The following is a 15614-nucleotide window of genomic DNA, read 5'->3' as shown; positions in this document are numbered from 1 at the left end:
AGCTCATTTCAAAGGTTCTGGGTTCAATTCATAGTACCACTAAAATACCTTGCATATCTCATGTATCAAAATAATTAAGATATTTATCATGGCCAATATTTAGTTTCACGCACAAAAATGACTTTGTTTTAACTGATTCAGGTAATTTGACTAAAATTTAAATGCTTTAACTTTGCACAAATAAATAGGTAAAAATTTAAGTTACATCTATATCTACCCTGGTTATATGGACCAAGATTGATAAAGGTAATGTAGCAGATGCAATTTTTTTTTTTTTGAGACAGGGTCTTGTACTGTGGAATTCAGACTGGTCTAGAACTCACCGTGTAGCCCAGGCTGGCCTTAAACTCCTGACAATCTTCCTGCCTCAACCTCCCAAGTGCTAAGATTACCGGCATGAGCCACCAGGCCCAGCTCTCCATTTTGAAAATGTAATAAACTTTCCCACTATAATCTGATCATTTAAAATACTAATTTAATTTTAATTGCTGATCTGCACAAAAGATAAGGCTTTACTTGTGCTGTGTCATAATTTCTTGTGCTATAGAAGTTTTCCTGTTTCTGCAGGGCCCCTCCAGCCCCCTTGTCCAGCCAAGCACCATCTGAGTCCAGGCCCTCACTGGCAGGGAGAGGGTGATGACCCAGGCTCTTCCTCAGCTCCTGAGAATCTAAGGAAAGGGCGCAAGTCCCTCTTGCCTGCCTCCTCTTGTGGTAGGTGAGGGAGAGGAGAGAATCCTATTTACAGAGAGCTACTGAGCCCTCTGGATCAGGATCCAGGTAGGCAGGGTCAGGAGTACTGGAATAGAAGCTCTCAGGAAGAGTTGAGGGTCATCCCTCTCCTCTGTTTGCCATCTTGGCTGCGTGGGCATGTTCACTGTGTGGGGTCCACAGCAGCTGATGAAAGGCTGAGGTCATACAATAAAGTGGATGGGGTACAGGTCCCCATGCAGGACCAACCACCCTGCCTGGGCAGCCTCTCTCCTAGACACAGGGAAGGAGGGGCTACTTGAACTGCAAAAGTCACACGGGGAGGCCCTCCTGGATGAGAACGGCTTCCTGGGGAGGAAGGGCTTCCTGGAAGAGGAGGGCCAGGTGACACTGGGCTCCCTGAAGAGGTGGTCTGCAGAGCCAGCTGGGTCGTGACGGCTGGCACAGGATGCTGGCGTCCTCACTGTGGTCACAGTTGTGTGCATCCCGATGGATGTGGGAGCAGAGCAGCAGGGTGTCCTCATTCCCGCGGCCCTTGACGTTATCCAGGGGGACAGGGCCTCGCCAGGGGCTGCCAGGGGCTGGCCACAGCCCAGCTGGTGGCACAGGACACTGGCAGTGTGCATGTGCTAGGCATCATCACAAAAGGTATGTGCTTCTTGAAGCCTAGTTTGTAGACAATTTCAAATTGATGTCATTTTATACTTTTTAAGATTTTGTTATTTTTTAGTTAAACATGTTTGCATTCCTTGTATCTTTTTCATCCTTCTCCCCCCCCCCTTTCTTACCATCCCTCCAGTGAGCCCCTTCTCCAGTGAGGAAGACCGATCTTTCTTCCTTTTATCTATCTTTTACTTCGATATTTATTTAAAACTTGAGTTTCTCATATAAGACAGGCCATGTGATATTTAAGCAGGTGTGTCTGATTTACTTCACTTGACATTATAGTTTTAAGATACAAACATTTTCCTATAGAAGCATAACTCAAACTTATCTTTCTTTATGGCTGAATGGTACTCCATTGTGTTTAAATGTCACATTTTCTTTATACATTTATTTATCTCTTGTTGGCCATATAGACTGTTTCCAAGATCTAATTATTATGAATTGTGCTGCTGTAAACATGGGTATGCATGTGTCACTGTAACAATGACCTCTTTAACTCTTTGGAAAGACACTTAAAAGGGTAATAGCTGGGTTGAATGGAATTTCTAACTTTAGATTTTTGTGGCATTGCCAAGCAGACGACATTGGAGAAGGTCTCAGCTTACTCTTCAAGGTACTTCGGAATCAAAGGTCCATCTTGGAGGGGCCCCACATCGGGTAAAAACTGTCAGGCTGAAAAGGTTATGTTTGGTCATTGGCCAGGACTGCTTGAAAGAGGGGACCTGGCCAGGGCACATGGTGTGGCTGTCCCTTAACAGCACATTTTCATTTCAGGGCTGGGGCTCTTTTGTGCCCATCACTCCAACCAAGTTGAAGAAGTAACCTTGGTGTCTGCCATCCCAATGGCATCCCTCAGCATTCTTTGATTATGCCCTGTCAGTGGGCTACTGCTTTTCCAGTAGTTGAAGCACTGCATTGGTCTAGAAGCTGATTCCTAGATCTTTGGGTAAACTGTCAAAAGGAAAGGTGCTATGTATTTATGTTCAAAGGATGCAAGTGCATTTCAACCTCAACAAGTATAAGATGCAAGTGCATTTCAACCTCAGCAAGAAGCAAGAAAATATCCACGAAACCTTTTCTAACATAGTTCAAAGTGTAATGTAAATGATCTTATTTGGCCTTTTGCATTATTGCTATATCTCACACTTCCTTGTGCCAAAATCCAATTTGAGGTTGACAGACGTCATACGTGGCATTAAACAGATCGCATGGGTAACATTTCATAATGCACACATGTGATACCCTGAGTCTCATGATAGTGTGAGCAGGTATTAGGGTTGGTTTAGAAGTGAAGGGACTTTCTGAGAGCTAAGTGATTGCAGAGGAAGTGTGTGGACTTCTGTCCCACCCCGTCTTCCTGTGGACCCTGCTTCCTGCATAGCCAGCCTCCCTCTCACTTCTCAGGCTTAGGGAAAGGAGTCCGACATGAAGGTATTTTGCTAAGCTAGCATATGCTGCCTTTCGGTCCTGGGCACCTCGATGGTCCTCTGCTGCTGCACCTGCTGCTCCCTGTCTCTGGAAAAACACACCCATGTCCTGTCACCTACCACCTTCCTTTGAGGATGCAGATCAGCAACTGAGATGATACAGTCTCCTCAAATGTCTTGCTATGTCTCAGCATCAAGCACAGCGATTGTCACCTACCAGCTTCTGAGTTCATGAAAAGACTTGAAACCAGGGTGTCTTTGCATGCTACATGGACAGACATTTGCATATTGTGCCCTACAGTTGGAGGACAATGAATGTTGACTGGATCAAAGAAAGGATGACAATTGTTGCAGGAGACACAAATATTAATACTTAATTCAATTCCATTTCAAATAAAAGCAGTGTTTCCTATTGCACATTACTGAAACAAGCTAGAGATTTTTTGTTAGATAAAACAAAATTTCTTTTCTGATTATGTGCTAAGGTGTATTTTGCATTTTTGCCTCATCTAAACACAGGAAAAAACGAAAAACAGTAATTTTCGTTTACAGTGATTTGAAGTTCTAATCAATGTACTGCCAAAACTGAGTTAATAAAAAGTAAAGCACATTACATTGTTATTTTCTTATTTATAATGAGACATGGGTGGGTTTTTTTGTTTTGTTTTTTTTTGGTACCAGGAATCAAAGCATGGGGGGGGGGTTTATTTTGGTACTGGGGATCAAACTCAGGACCTTGCACTTGCCAGGCAGGTGATTGTGCCACTGAGCTAAATCCCCAGTCCAGATGGGTGTTTGACATACAAAGGCCATCAATACACTTATGGGTTGAATCACAAAAACAGTCTTCAGCCTATGGAGAGAGACTTTGAGTATTTGTTCCTCTTTCCATGTTTTTAGTGGTAGTAATTGAACACAGGGCCTTCGTACAGAGCTGCATCCCCAGCCCTTTTTATTATTTTAAAATAATTTTGCCTAAGCTGGGGGTTGAACAGTTTCCTACCTCGGCCTCCTTGAGTGCTGGATTACACATGGGTACCACCATGCCTGCTTCCTGTCGTTTCTATGTAAGTCATTCATTTTTTTCCTAGGCTGTAGGCTCCCTGGAGAAAAGGAACCAGTCTTGTACATCTGCCTCTTTCTGATTCTCTATTACTGCTCCTCCTCAAACTCATGATGGAAAACAAAAACCGTTTTTGAATATTCTGTGGGTGATGAACTCACCGGGAACACTAGGGTACCAGGCTCTGAGATTCTCACTCACTTGCGAGTTGACAAGCTAGCCTGTCACAGTTGTGCGGATGCAGGTGGAAAGACTCTGGGTCAGAGACTTTATTTTGCATAGGAATAGTGGGAGCCTGAGTTCCAGTACTTTCTTGTGTCCATTTTTGGGGCCTAGTTCCTCATGGTGATGCAGAGAGAGCCAGGTGATACCTCCTATGTAGTGGGTAGCACTGTAAGAGGGAAACCTAGGGCACTGGGAACCCCAGTCTTCTATACAGGGAAGTCAGCGGGCCATGCCTGCCTTAAGCCCAAGAAGACAGTATCTTTATTAAAGAGGACACTGTCTCTGTCTTCCAAGGCTGAAAGCAAACTTCGCTTCAGAAGGTGGTGCGGTCGCTTTCTTCAGGCTGTGTGCTCTGTCAGCATCTTCCAGGTGATAATCTTTGCCCAGCAGATGCACAGAAATGTGAGCCATGCATGTGGAATGGTCACGGCTGGGGACCCTCGGTAGCTGGGGCTGGAGTTATCTGGGGGCTTCTCCCTTTCCATATCTGGTGGCTGGGTGGAATGGAAGCCCGTGTTCAGCTGGGACTGTCACCTGGAACCACATGCTTGGGCTTGCAATTGTCAGACCTGCTGGCAACATGAAAGCCACCAAGGGCAGCCCATACTCATCAGGAAAGGTGGCACATTTGCCTCTAGCTGTGGGCGCCTGGCCATGCCTCAGTGGAGCAGAGCACACAGGGCAAATTATTGTGGTCGTCCTTGGAAAGCCTGTCCACAAATGCAGTAGGAACACGGTCTGTGCTCATTGTAGAAATAAGTACACTCTGGTCCACAGAAGGAATTTCTTTATGTGGGCTGCTGTGTGTGCAACAGAGTGTACCGGGGAGACCATGTCCACCTGAAACTACTGGCTGTGGCCTTGGGACAGTCATGTGCCTCACTGAGCCTTTAAATCCGTGACACCCAGGAAAGCACCAGAAACATGCAGGCCCCTGTCCCTCCTGCTTCACTGGCAGTGCCACCTGAGCAGGGTCCAGTGAGTCTTGCTTGGGGCTGGGTGAGTGGGTCAAGGGCTCTGAGGTCTGCTGGGGTACACGCGTCTGTCCTGGAGGTAGAAGCCTATAGACTGTCCTTCTGCATAGAGGCTCCTCGGGCCCTGAGCGGGAGGCACCCGGGTCACCCAAGCCTTTTACTTCATCTAACTGAGTTACAGGGAGGAGCAAGGGGAGCATCTGGCTCTCTGCCCTCCAAGGGCTGAACAACAACGGGACTAAGTGGACCATGACATCGCTTCTGGGCTTCTGCCAGCCCAGGGCCCACCCTACCTAGAGAAGGAGAATGAAAAGTGTATGTGTGGGACAGAACAGAGGCTAAGACCTGAGAGGAGGAGCGAGGAGCAGAAAGAGAGCCGCTGGCCATCAGCACTGCACGGGGACTGTGCTCAGCTCACTAACAGCTAGCAGGGCTCTGGTGAGAAGCTCCCCATACCCTGGCTGTGAGAATGTATGTAAATGAGCTGGGTGGGGTGCACAGCCTTTAACCCCAACACTGAGGAGGATGAGGCAGGAGGATCCCTGGGAGTTTGAGGCCATCTTGGGCTATGAAGTGAGTTCAAGGCCTGAACTGCACAGTGAAACCCTGTTTCAAAACGACCAATAAATAAATAAAGTAAAAAATAGTATAAAGGACACACATATCTTTACAAGACGGATAATTCTCCTACTACCAACACGTAGACATTTTATTATTATCTATTCATAGTACTCTCTCTCAGTTAAAAACTAATGTAGGGTTTATCAATTATAACAATAAATTTAAAGTGGGCTAATCTGAAGTTGATACAGCTAATTTATAAAGCATAACACGGGACGTCTCAAAGGAGAAAAATGCCTTGGTTGATCCATTTATTTACTACAGTGCAGAACATTTTATTTTTAGACATCAGTGGGTTTTGTTTTTTGTTGACAATTTCACTTGTTTAACAGAAAGCAAGTCAGGAAAATCACATGGTGACTGGCAGCGACATTATTGGCAAATTGGAGAAAGTACACAGAACGTTCTTTGCTTAGAATGATGTTAAGGCAACTGGTGAGTAAGTCTCCCCCACCTAATAACTAGGACATAGGCAAATAGCATGAGACAGGAACCCTCTAGAGACAATCAAAGGCGTTTGTTTTACACATGGGCTATCCCGAAGGGTAGAGGGCCTCCATCTCCTCCCTGGATTGCTCTGAGAATCAGAGACAAGGATATTTTCATCTGTTGTGCAATGTTTTCTCCAAACTCCTCGTGCTCAATACCACGAACAGGCCACCTGGATACTCCTTCATCTCAACACATGACACACAAGTGATCACATCTACCACACAGATGTATATAATAAGGAGGCTGGAGGACTCTTGCACTAGTGACACACCCGTATTTCTTGGTGACAGCCAGTTTTACAAACTATATCAGACCATGGCCCAGTGAAACCTAGCAGCCCACCCCTTGCTTTGCAGGCATCGTAGGGGCCTCTCCCAGTCTCCTGTCATCTCTCTCAGGCACAGTCCTGTCTCTGCAAACATGAAACGTCCCCAAATACATGTGCCCTTCTCCAAAGAAATATATTTCTCAGTGACAAACATTGACTCCAAGCTAAAATGAATGCAGCAGCTGAGGGTCCTTAGGAAACTTCCTTAAGAATGAGAAAAGTTTGTGATGGCACAGTCACCCCCGAGGTCTGCATTGCTGCCTGTTAAATTAAATGCCCCTGGAGTGTCTGTACAGCGTATCCAATGGCTTACAGATTAGGATCCCAGTAACAACACGTTTCTTATAGCAAAAAATATACATATAATACTGCACTGTAGTCCATATAAATGATGAAATGTTGGAATACACCTATACCTCTATGTATTTACACATACGTACTCTGTGTGCGGAGTCAGGCACACATGCACAGCAGTCTTTCCCTGGCTCTTCTACTTCAGTGTCAGGGACACCAGGTTGCAGTCTCAATGGCTGGCACAGAGGTCACCGTTGAGGACAAAGGACTGGCTTGATGCATCGTCCCCTGTGCAGGACCAAGTCTGCTGGACAGTGGCAGCCTGCCACACACGGCTTGTTGCAAGGACCGATCTCATTCCAGGTGTCACAGGTCTTCACACACCCCGGGCCACAGGTGTCATACACAGCGCCGTGCTTGCACTGGGTGGCTGCAGAGAGGAGACAGAGCGGGATCTGAGGAGTGGCTCCTCGGCTCAGCCTCAGCCTGGGGCCATGCCTGCAGGCGGGGACCCCACACGGACCTTTCCACAGTACTCAGGTCTATCCCACACTCAGATCTGCATTTTAACAAGGGAACAACCAACAACTACATTCCTCACATGCTTTGGGAATCGCCTGCATCTATAAAAACAAATCCTAAGATCTACCTCCTGGGTCAATGAACTTCAAAATAACCTATAATAATAATGAAAGCTTTCCATTTTCATGTAAGACAAACTATAAAGCATAAATCTGTAGGAAAATGTATAAAGTTATGTGGTTATTATAAACAGCATGAAAAGCTAATCCCAAATACTCATAGCTATTGAGCTGTGAATAAAAATATTCTGTGCAACTTTATAAATATTCAAATATAGGAAATTCACACACAGGAAAAACCTACCAAGGATACTGCAAATATGTGACATCTTTTAGTCAAAAACAATCAATTTGAGGCAAGCTGGAGGAAAAGTAGGACAGAGCCACAAAGAGAGAAATTAGATGTGTGACCGGAGCAAGGGCAGCAGCCAGGCTATGAAAACGATAGAGATGAGCCTGGTCCATTTGCTTTCATTGTGAACAGAGCTGACAAGATTTGCAAAACAGAGACCCTGAAACTTTGTGAACCAATTCATCAGAAGACACTGATGGGAACATCTTGAAAATATTATGACACTCAGACTTCTCCACCTGAGTTGCTTCCTGGAACAGTGGAAGGGGCTGCCCCTCAATCTCATCACCAGGAATTCTGTCACGTGGGAATCTGGAGCAATGATTACTCCAGCAACAATCCAGCTTCACTTAAGTTGCTCCAAACAAAATTCATAATAACGGAGGCTCCACGGTCAGCATCTTAAACATTGCTATTGTTGTTCATGGGTTCACAGAGTGCTACCTGGGGAGGAATCTCAGAAGTGAAAAAAGGGTAAACAGAACTGGTTCCAAGCAAATGGACTTTACCTCAAGTCATTCAAATTATGTGCTGAGAGCTGCCGTACAATGTGGATATCTGACCGTAATTAGCAAACAAGTTCATAAGAACCATAAAACAAATCCCCTGAAGACTCCTTAAATGCCTATCACACTAGTTAAAGCCAAAAGAACAGTCATCCCATCCAAAGACACCGCAATTCTTTTTAAGGAAACAAGAGATATTCTGGTAACCATCGTTGATAACCTTGTACTCTGTTTTTACATCATGTGCTATGTCTATCCTTGGTTTTGACTGACAGCTTTGTTTTGCCATATTTGACTTTATTCTCTCCCCCCCCAAAAGTAATAAGAACTAAGGAGTAATAAAACCCAAAATGTGTAAATTTTGTTGTAAAAAAGAGAAGGAAAAAAAGTGCTCTAAAAGATACAACATCAAGTGTGTTTAGGGGTGCTAAATAGCTGACCATATTAATGTTTTTGGTTGGATCACTGAACACAACTGTTTGCAGTCTCCCTGTTTGAATGTCCACTTTGTATGCTTTGATACTAACTTGAGCAACTATCTCTAAGATGATAATATGTAATCTATTAACTGGTGATTTCTTACTGTTTTTTTTTTTTCCTTTTTGTAGTTCTGTATTGCTTGTACCCTTACACCGCTTTGTTTTGTTTTTTCTCTTTTTCCTTTTAAATAAAATTAAAAAAAAAAGACACTGCAATTACCCCTCACACATTCTTTCTTATTGTCAGAGAACTGAGCTGTGTGAAACAGCATTTTGAAAAACATTTAAATGGAACAGACTTTAAAATATTTGACATGATAATTAACATTTTTCCTGATGGTTCATGTAAATACTGACATATTTATTTATCCCTACTATACATGTTAAGTAAACTATTAACTATTGCTAACCACATGGTTCGGCTCGCTGTCTGCTAGGTAGTTACACCCAATGATGTGAAAATTGCAAGTGAAACCGTATTGAATTCTGTGCCAGGCTCACTCCTCAGCTTCTGGAGGTACATCTTTTGGTTCTCACCAGAACTGCACTCCCACATTCCTTACCCCTTCCCCATCTTTGCTCCTTTACATAGTTGTTACCCAATATGGCGCCAGAAGATAAGGTTGCAGAGGGCGAAATTCTTGCTGCCTGTGACACTATCCCTAGCTTCAGAAGACCCTAGCTTCCACAGCCAGTGTTACAGTGGTACCTCAGTTCACACACACTGTTTTTCTGGGTTTCTTTTATGAACAATTTTTTTAACAGTTTATTTCAAAAACAGGAGTGTTTGGCAAAATTCTGTTTTCATGTGCGAACTCTGCATTAGATTAAAACACAACCGCATCTGTCTTTCCCACACAAACACAAATGCAGCCAGCCTTCCTGAAACTGTAGAACAGATGTTGAAGTTCATGAACTGAGGCACAATTGTACTTGCTCAGTGAGTGAGTGAATGATGAACAGACAAATCACACAGAGCAGGGCTGGGCATGGTCCATTTGTGCCACAGGTCTGGCCCCTGCCCTCCTTTACCCTAATCTGTGGTCTGGGGCCATGCTCATCTCTTCAGGTGACACCAGGGCTCCCTGAGGACACTCAACACCAGTGGGAAAGGTGGAGGGATGGAGGGCCAGGTACTTCAGCCTCACCCTGCACTGTTGAGGCCACTATGGGTCACACTGTCCCTACGCTGTGGCCCTCTCCATATACTCTGAAGGTCTCTAGTTTCTAATCGCTAATTCCTCCCAGCGTTTTAGGCCCAGGAATGAAAGGAGTCCACCTGTTAGAAACTCAGCAAACATCAGCTGAGCATCTGCTCTGTGCTGGCTTTCTTCATAACCCTGAAGGATTAAATAGGAGTCAGATAGCATCCCCAACCTCCAGTTCTAAGAGTCTGGGCTTGTAATTGAGTAGGTAAAGCTAGCAGGCAGTTTCCCAGTGAAACGGAGATGTGTCATAGGAAACAGAGAGACAGAACACAGGAGAAGAGTGAGGAGAGGACTTTAATGGGCCAGGCAGAGATCAGATCCTGGAGGTTGGGACAGGTGAGCAGAAACTTGCCACACAGACATGGAGGAAGAGCTTCCCAGGCAAAGAGCAGCAAAAATAGGAGGCAGTGTGGGCAGGAGCAGGTGTGACAGCTGAGTCCAGCTGGGTCCTGGGCTCGGTGGGTGGGCAGAAAGGACTGTGAGAAGGGGGGGGGGGATAAAGGCAGGGACAGAGGCAGGAGCCAGGGACCACAAATGGCCCCATGGCCTGAGAGGCAGCCTTGGAAGAGCTTTGAGCTGAGAATAGCATCATCACTTTGGCTTTGATTTAACACAGCTTTTAGATGGCCTTACAGAGTTAAAGGTGATGTGAGCCTTTTTTTATCCTCTGTGAATCCAACTGTCTTCCAAATTTACAAAAAAGAGGCCAGGGGATTTAGCTCGGCAGCGTAAGTGCCTGCCTGGCAAGTGCAAGGTCATGAGTTGAATCCCGGTACCTCAAAAAAAAAAAAAAAAAAAAAAAAAAAAAAAAAATTACAAAAAAGAAAAAGATAATTTTTTAAAAATACAAATATATGCCTTTAAAAAGGATTAATTTGGTTAATTCATTATTAAAAAAAAAAACAAGGAAGTGCCAAAATGGTTAATGTTAGCATGTGTTTATTCTTCAAGGGACAGTTGTGGTGACACATAAAACACTACATGGTGATTTTATTGATCCATATGTTCAAAAAGTGTGGCTCTGTGCCTTCTGGGACTGAGCTGTTTCTCTGTCCCATACTAGGTGCTGAAGGTCACACACCCCACTTTATCGTACGACTTTAGTCACCAGTCCACTGATTTAAACACAAGATGACCAAAGATTTGTAAGATAATGTAATAGGAAATACAAAAATGACAATTTTATTAATATATTCAATGTAATAATCAACTGGCTGAAATGACACCTGCCTGAGCGATGCTCCAGGTAGTCAGTACAGGAACAAACGCACTGCCCAAGTGACACTCAGGGTAAACTGCTTTGTGGTTACAGGAGGTGCCCAGGTGGCAAGGAAAGGCTCAGTGTGTACACTGAGGATAGAGTTGCTTCAGGGAAGGAGCAGAAATCACTGGGCTATGCAGAGCCAGAAAAGTGCCCAGGGAGAAAGGTGCCCAGGGAACCCAGCTGACCGGTATCCATGGTGACAGAGAAGATGTGCAAACTGCTCCCCAGAACCTACCCAGTTATCAAATGCATTTCTGAAGGTGCAGTGCGAATCAGTGTCAGTGGCAGGCAGGGGCAGTAATTCTGCTCAGAGTTATGATGTAGGACACAGGAGAGAGGCCCTTAACAAATTTACAATCCAAAGGCACCAAGTTACTACTGTCGGTGAGAAGAACAATGGAGTGGATAATAAAATCACTAAGTCTAAAAAGATCAAGATGTCTGACAGTGGATGGAGCAGTTGGTGCTCATACAAACACAGACATGAATGTGTATCCATGCTTTTTCTACAATGCTCTGGCATTGCTGTGTCCTCAGAATGATTATAAAAAGAAACGAGGATGCAAACTGACCTGGGCTCACCTCCCAGCTCCTTTGCTCCTAGATCTCTTTAGCTTTTAGCAAAGTCCTTAACTATTTAAAGTTTCAGTCTTTCACAATAAGGTTTGGTTAGTACCATGTTGTTGTGGGCATAAAGTATGATAAAATACAATACAAGATGCTAATGAGGTCCTTGGGGAAAAGAGGCACTTAAAACATAATAAATGCCAATAAGTATAGTTATTATGAAATTTTGTATACCTTCGCTGGCACCCTCACATGTTACTTTTTATTTAGTAATTCCCAGGCTAACCTACAGTCTCATTATTCTTTCCTGACACCGCTAGTGGGCACTGCCCCGTCCACAGTGCTGACTGAGTTAAAATTCAGGCCAGCTTTTAAAATAACATTCATTCATTCAGGCTTTCTAGCCTAGTGGCTTCGTATGTGTCCAAAGCTCATGCTTTTTATTCTGAACACTTCTGTCAGATATCTGCCTTATGTGCCTTCAGTGCTGTTTTGAGTCAGAGCACCTGTGAGCTAAAAACAAGAAAACTGTCTTTTTATCATCCTCAGAATTCTAGGTGGGCCTGAAATGAGCTGACTGAGGGGTGCTGTGTAGCCCTGCAGATGCATTTCTTCATGCTCCCGCTGTCAGGCTGTGGGCGGCCATGGTGTGTAAAGCACTGCCCTCCAGCTGCACTATGATAGACTGATACTTCACCCTGATGGCTCCACAATTCTGAGAAGTAAAAGGGACCTTTCAGGAGCTGTACTCCTTTTCTACTAGGAAAGCAATTTTGGGTCCAGGGATCCCACTGCTGAATGAGGTTGATGATGTGAAATGTGCAGCCCTGAGATGCAGTGTGTGTACTGAAATGGAGCTTAGTATAGCACTGGGCCAGGGGCAGAGGGTCCATAGATCCCATTTCCAACCACAGCACCACCGCAGTTAATCACCTGAGTTGGATTCTGCTGAGCCCCGCATCACACCATGATGGCTAGGGGAGATCTGGGTTGTATTTATTTATTTTACACATTTTCTGGTAGATTCAGGGGAAGCAGAACTCTAAATAAAGAAAGGGAGCATGAAGTATTCCGAGAGCTCCATCCCTCACATCACCTGCATGTTCTACCTGCACTGAGGTCCCCACTTCCCTGCTTTGCAGGGGGCCACAGCCACACCTCAGTGTGGGTTACAATGGTCACACTGGTGCTTCTTTGAGGTGGGAGGCCTGCAGAGAAGAGTCTGGCTGTGAAAAATGCATTCTGATTGGAAGGTTGGACTTGGCCTGCAGAGGGAAGAGCAAAAACTGAAGGAAGGTCAGTGGAAGGTCAGGGACAGAGACCAGAGGCTGTACCTGGGGACAGCTGACAAAGCTCAGAACCACCACACTCACATGCTGTCACCAAAGCTGCCAGGTAAACACAGACTTGTTCACTCTGGCTGCAGGTCAGAGTTACTTTAAAAGATGCACAAGGTCCCTAGAAGTAGAGTGTCTGGACATGGGGTCCAGGTCTAGGCTTCTGTATGTGGTGCTTTGTAAGCTCCTCTAGTGATCTCAGTTCCAGCTAGGCTGAGACTCACTGGTCTAAGGGAACGGACATCTGTGCACTCTGTGCACTGTACACACAGCTTCGGGGCTGCTCTCCCAACTCTCCCTTCATCCCCTGGCCACTCCTGTGCTCCACCAATGCAGACATCCCAGAGCTTGCAGCAGCCTGAACTACCTTCTTCTCCAAGGCTACTGTAGAATCTGCAAACCCCATCTCTTCATCTAGGCAAAGAGAAAAGGCGGCCAAGCCCACACCAGGCGACAAACATTAACTCATCTCTTGACATCTAAATGACAGGAGCAGCTGCCACTGACAGCATCTTCTGCAAGCTGGACACCCTTGAGATATCCCATGTACACATCCCTAATGTCCCTACCCTGAGATAGTAAATAGTATGGAAATTCCAAACATGTCCAGATCTCTCCCCTTCTCGCCACATGCAAAGCCACCATCTAATCCAGGGCACCATCATATTTCATCAGGGCTCCTGCAGTGGCATCTTGGTGGGCCACTGCTTTCAACCTTTTCTCCCGCAGTCTATTCTCCATACTAGGGGACCTCAAACAGGGAGCAATGGATAGGACTGGGCTGCACAGCAGGAGGTGAGCTATAGGTGAAGCTCCCGCTGTGTTTCCAGCTGCTCCCCATGATCACTTCACTGCCTGATCAGCAGCAGCACAGATTCTCACAGGAGCTCCAACCCTGCTGTGAACAGCACATGGCAGGGATCTGATGGCTTTACGCTCCCTTGATCATCTCCCAGTGACCCTCATTCATGGAAAACTGTCATCCATGAAACTGGTCCTTGGTGCTAACATGATTGGGGACCATGGTGCCCTACAGCATAGTTAGGGTCATCTCTGACCTCATGTTGAGCCACTCTGTCCCTTGCCCTCCAGACTAAGCCACAAGGGCACCTTACAGGTTGAAGCGCTGTGTTTTACAATAAGCATGCTCACCTTCCTCCCTGTGCTCCTTGGGGCAGTGCTAAATGCCATCATGCCACCTCTGCAGGTTTCCCTCTTCTCCCAGTCTCTGGGGCTACCATCTCCTCTCCATTTGTTTGCTAGAGCTCTGCCCTGTGTGCTTCCATCTCCATTCTTACCATGGTTTGTAAGCATTCAACATTAAGTTATTGATTCTGTCTGGTTGTCCCACAGGCAGCCAACACCTCAGGACAGAGGCCACATTACTGTATCACCACAGTGCCCAGTGTCCAGCACAAAGCCCATCCTCAGCCACTTAGTGAGAAACATTTCTGGGATGCATAAAGGCATCCCTTTTTACAGCTAGGAAATAAAGCTAATTAGCTTTCCTTAGGACAAAAAGCTCTTAACAACCATTACAGAAATCTGTCTCTGCAGGGGTGGGGGTGGGGAGGAATATTTCGTTATGGGTATGAAAATAATCATGCTTATCCTGAGACTATAAGTGGTTGTATTTGTCCCAAACCCCTTGATCCTAACACAGCCCAAGCCTCAATGACAACTGCCCATGTGCCACATGCATCCGGGTGGTAGCTAGAAATGGAGAGAATTTGGCTACAGTGGAAATCCTCAGATTGTTAAAATGTGCTCCTCACAGGTCATTTTTACTAAGCATCATCTCCTCCCTATGAGAAGCCCTTGTGTGTTACTAATTGTTGGGCCACCAACAGGATTTCCCTTTGGCCAAGGGGACAAGGCCACTGTTTTTGGTCTGTGATCCCCTGTGTGGCACCTGGGGCAGCACAGTGACCCCTGACAGGTGGGTACTTGGCCTCTCTTACCTGTGCAGTGCCGCTGTGGCTCCCAGGGAACCCTGACGCCTTCTCTCTGGCAGGCTCGGGCATAGGCCAGAAATGACTCACAGTAACAGTTTTTGTGGGCTGGACACTCGCACATGTCTGTCACACAGGACCTAGGGGACCGACAGAGACAAAGAAACATTTAAATTATATACAAGCTGCGGGAAGCTCCAGGTGGATGGATGGAGATTCTGACTAGAAAGCTGAAATACGGTATGAAGATTCTGCATGCAGCCTGAGTGCTGGATACCTCTGAGCACTGTGTCTTGCTAGAGCAGGACAGGCCAACAGACAGAAATGTTCTGTCATCCTCGCTGCCCCTCTGTGGTTATGGAGCTCGTGGCGTGTGGCTGGTACAACTGAGGAGTTGAATTCCTACTTTGATTTCATCATAATTAACTGAGATATGAAAAGTCACACACGGAGTGGTTACCCTACTGGAAAGGCAGCACTTTGGATGTGACACCATTCAACTCACCACCACTGTGTGCACAGAGATGACTGAAGAATGACAGGTGCCACTGCAGTCTAACCCAAAACAGT

At 45.6% G+C, this 15614-nt stretch overlaps 1 protein-coding gene across 6 annotated transcripts in view; it reads right to left on the bottom strand.

The window, feature by feature from the left end:
• Nucleotides 1-5918: 5918 nt before the first annotated feature.
• Nucleotides 5919-15614, bottom strand: part of LOC100723642 (BMP-binding endothelial regulator protein) — a 217395-nt gene continuing 207699 nt past the window's right edge. For all 6 annotated transcript variants that reach the window (XM_063233895.1, XM_063233896.1, XM_063233892.1 and 3 more), the window contains 2 exons: nucleotides 15054-15184; nucleotides 5919-7228 (listed from right to left, as the gene is read on the bottom strand). In XM_063233895.1, coding sequence (XP_063089965.1) covers nucleotides 7047-7228; nucleotides 15054-15184 — 313 coding nt within the window. In that variant the 3' untranslated portion in view covers nucleotides 5919-7046. The remainder of the gene's footprint in view (nucleotides 7229-15053; nucleotides 15185-15614) is intronic.

This window comes from Cavia porcellus, unplaced genomic scaffold, assembly GCF_034190915.1.
Source record: "Cavia porcellus strain 051 isolate PalLab524CR breed Dunkin Hartley unplaced genomic scaffold, mCavPor4.1 scaffold_23, whole genome shotgun sequence".
NCBI classification, from domain to species: Eukaryota; Metazoa; Chordata; class Mammalia; order Rodentia; family Caviidae; genus Cavia; species Cavia porcellus.
This window is presented reverse-complemented; position numbering and strand designations above follow the sequence as displayed.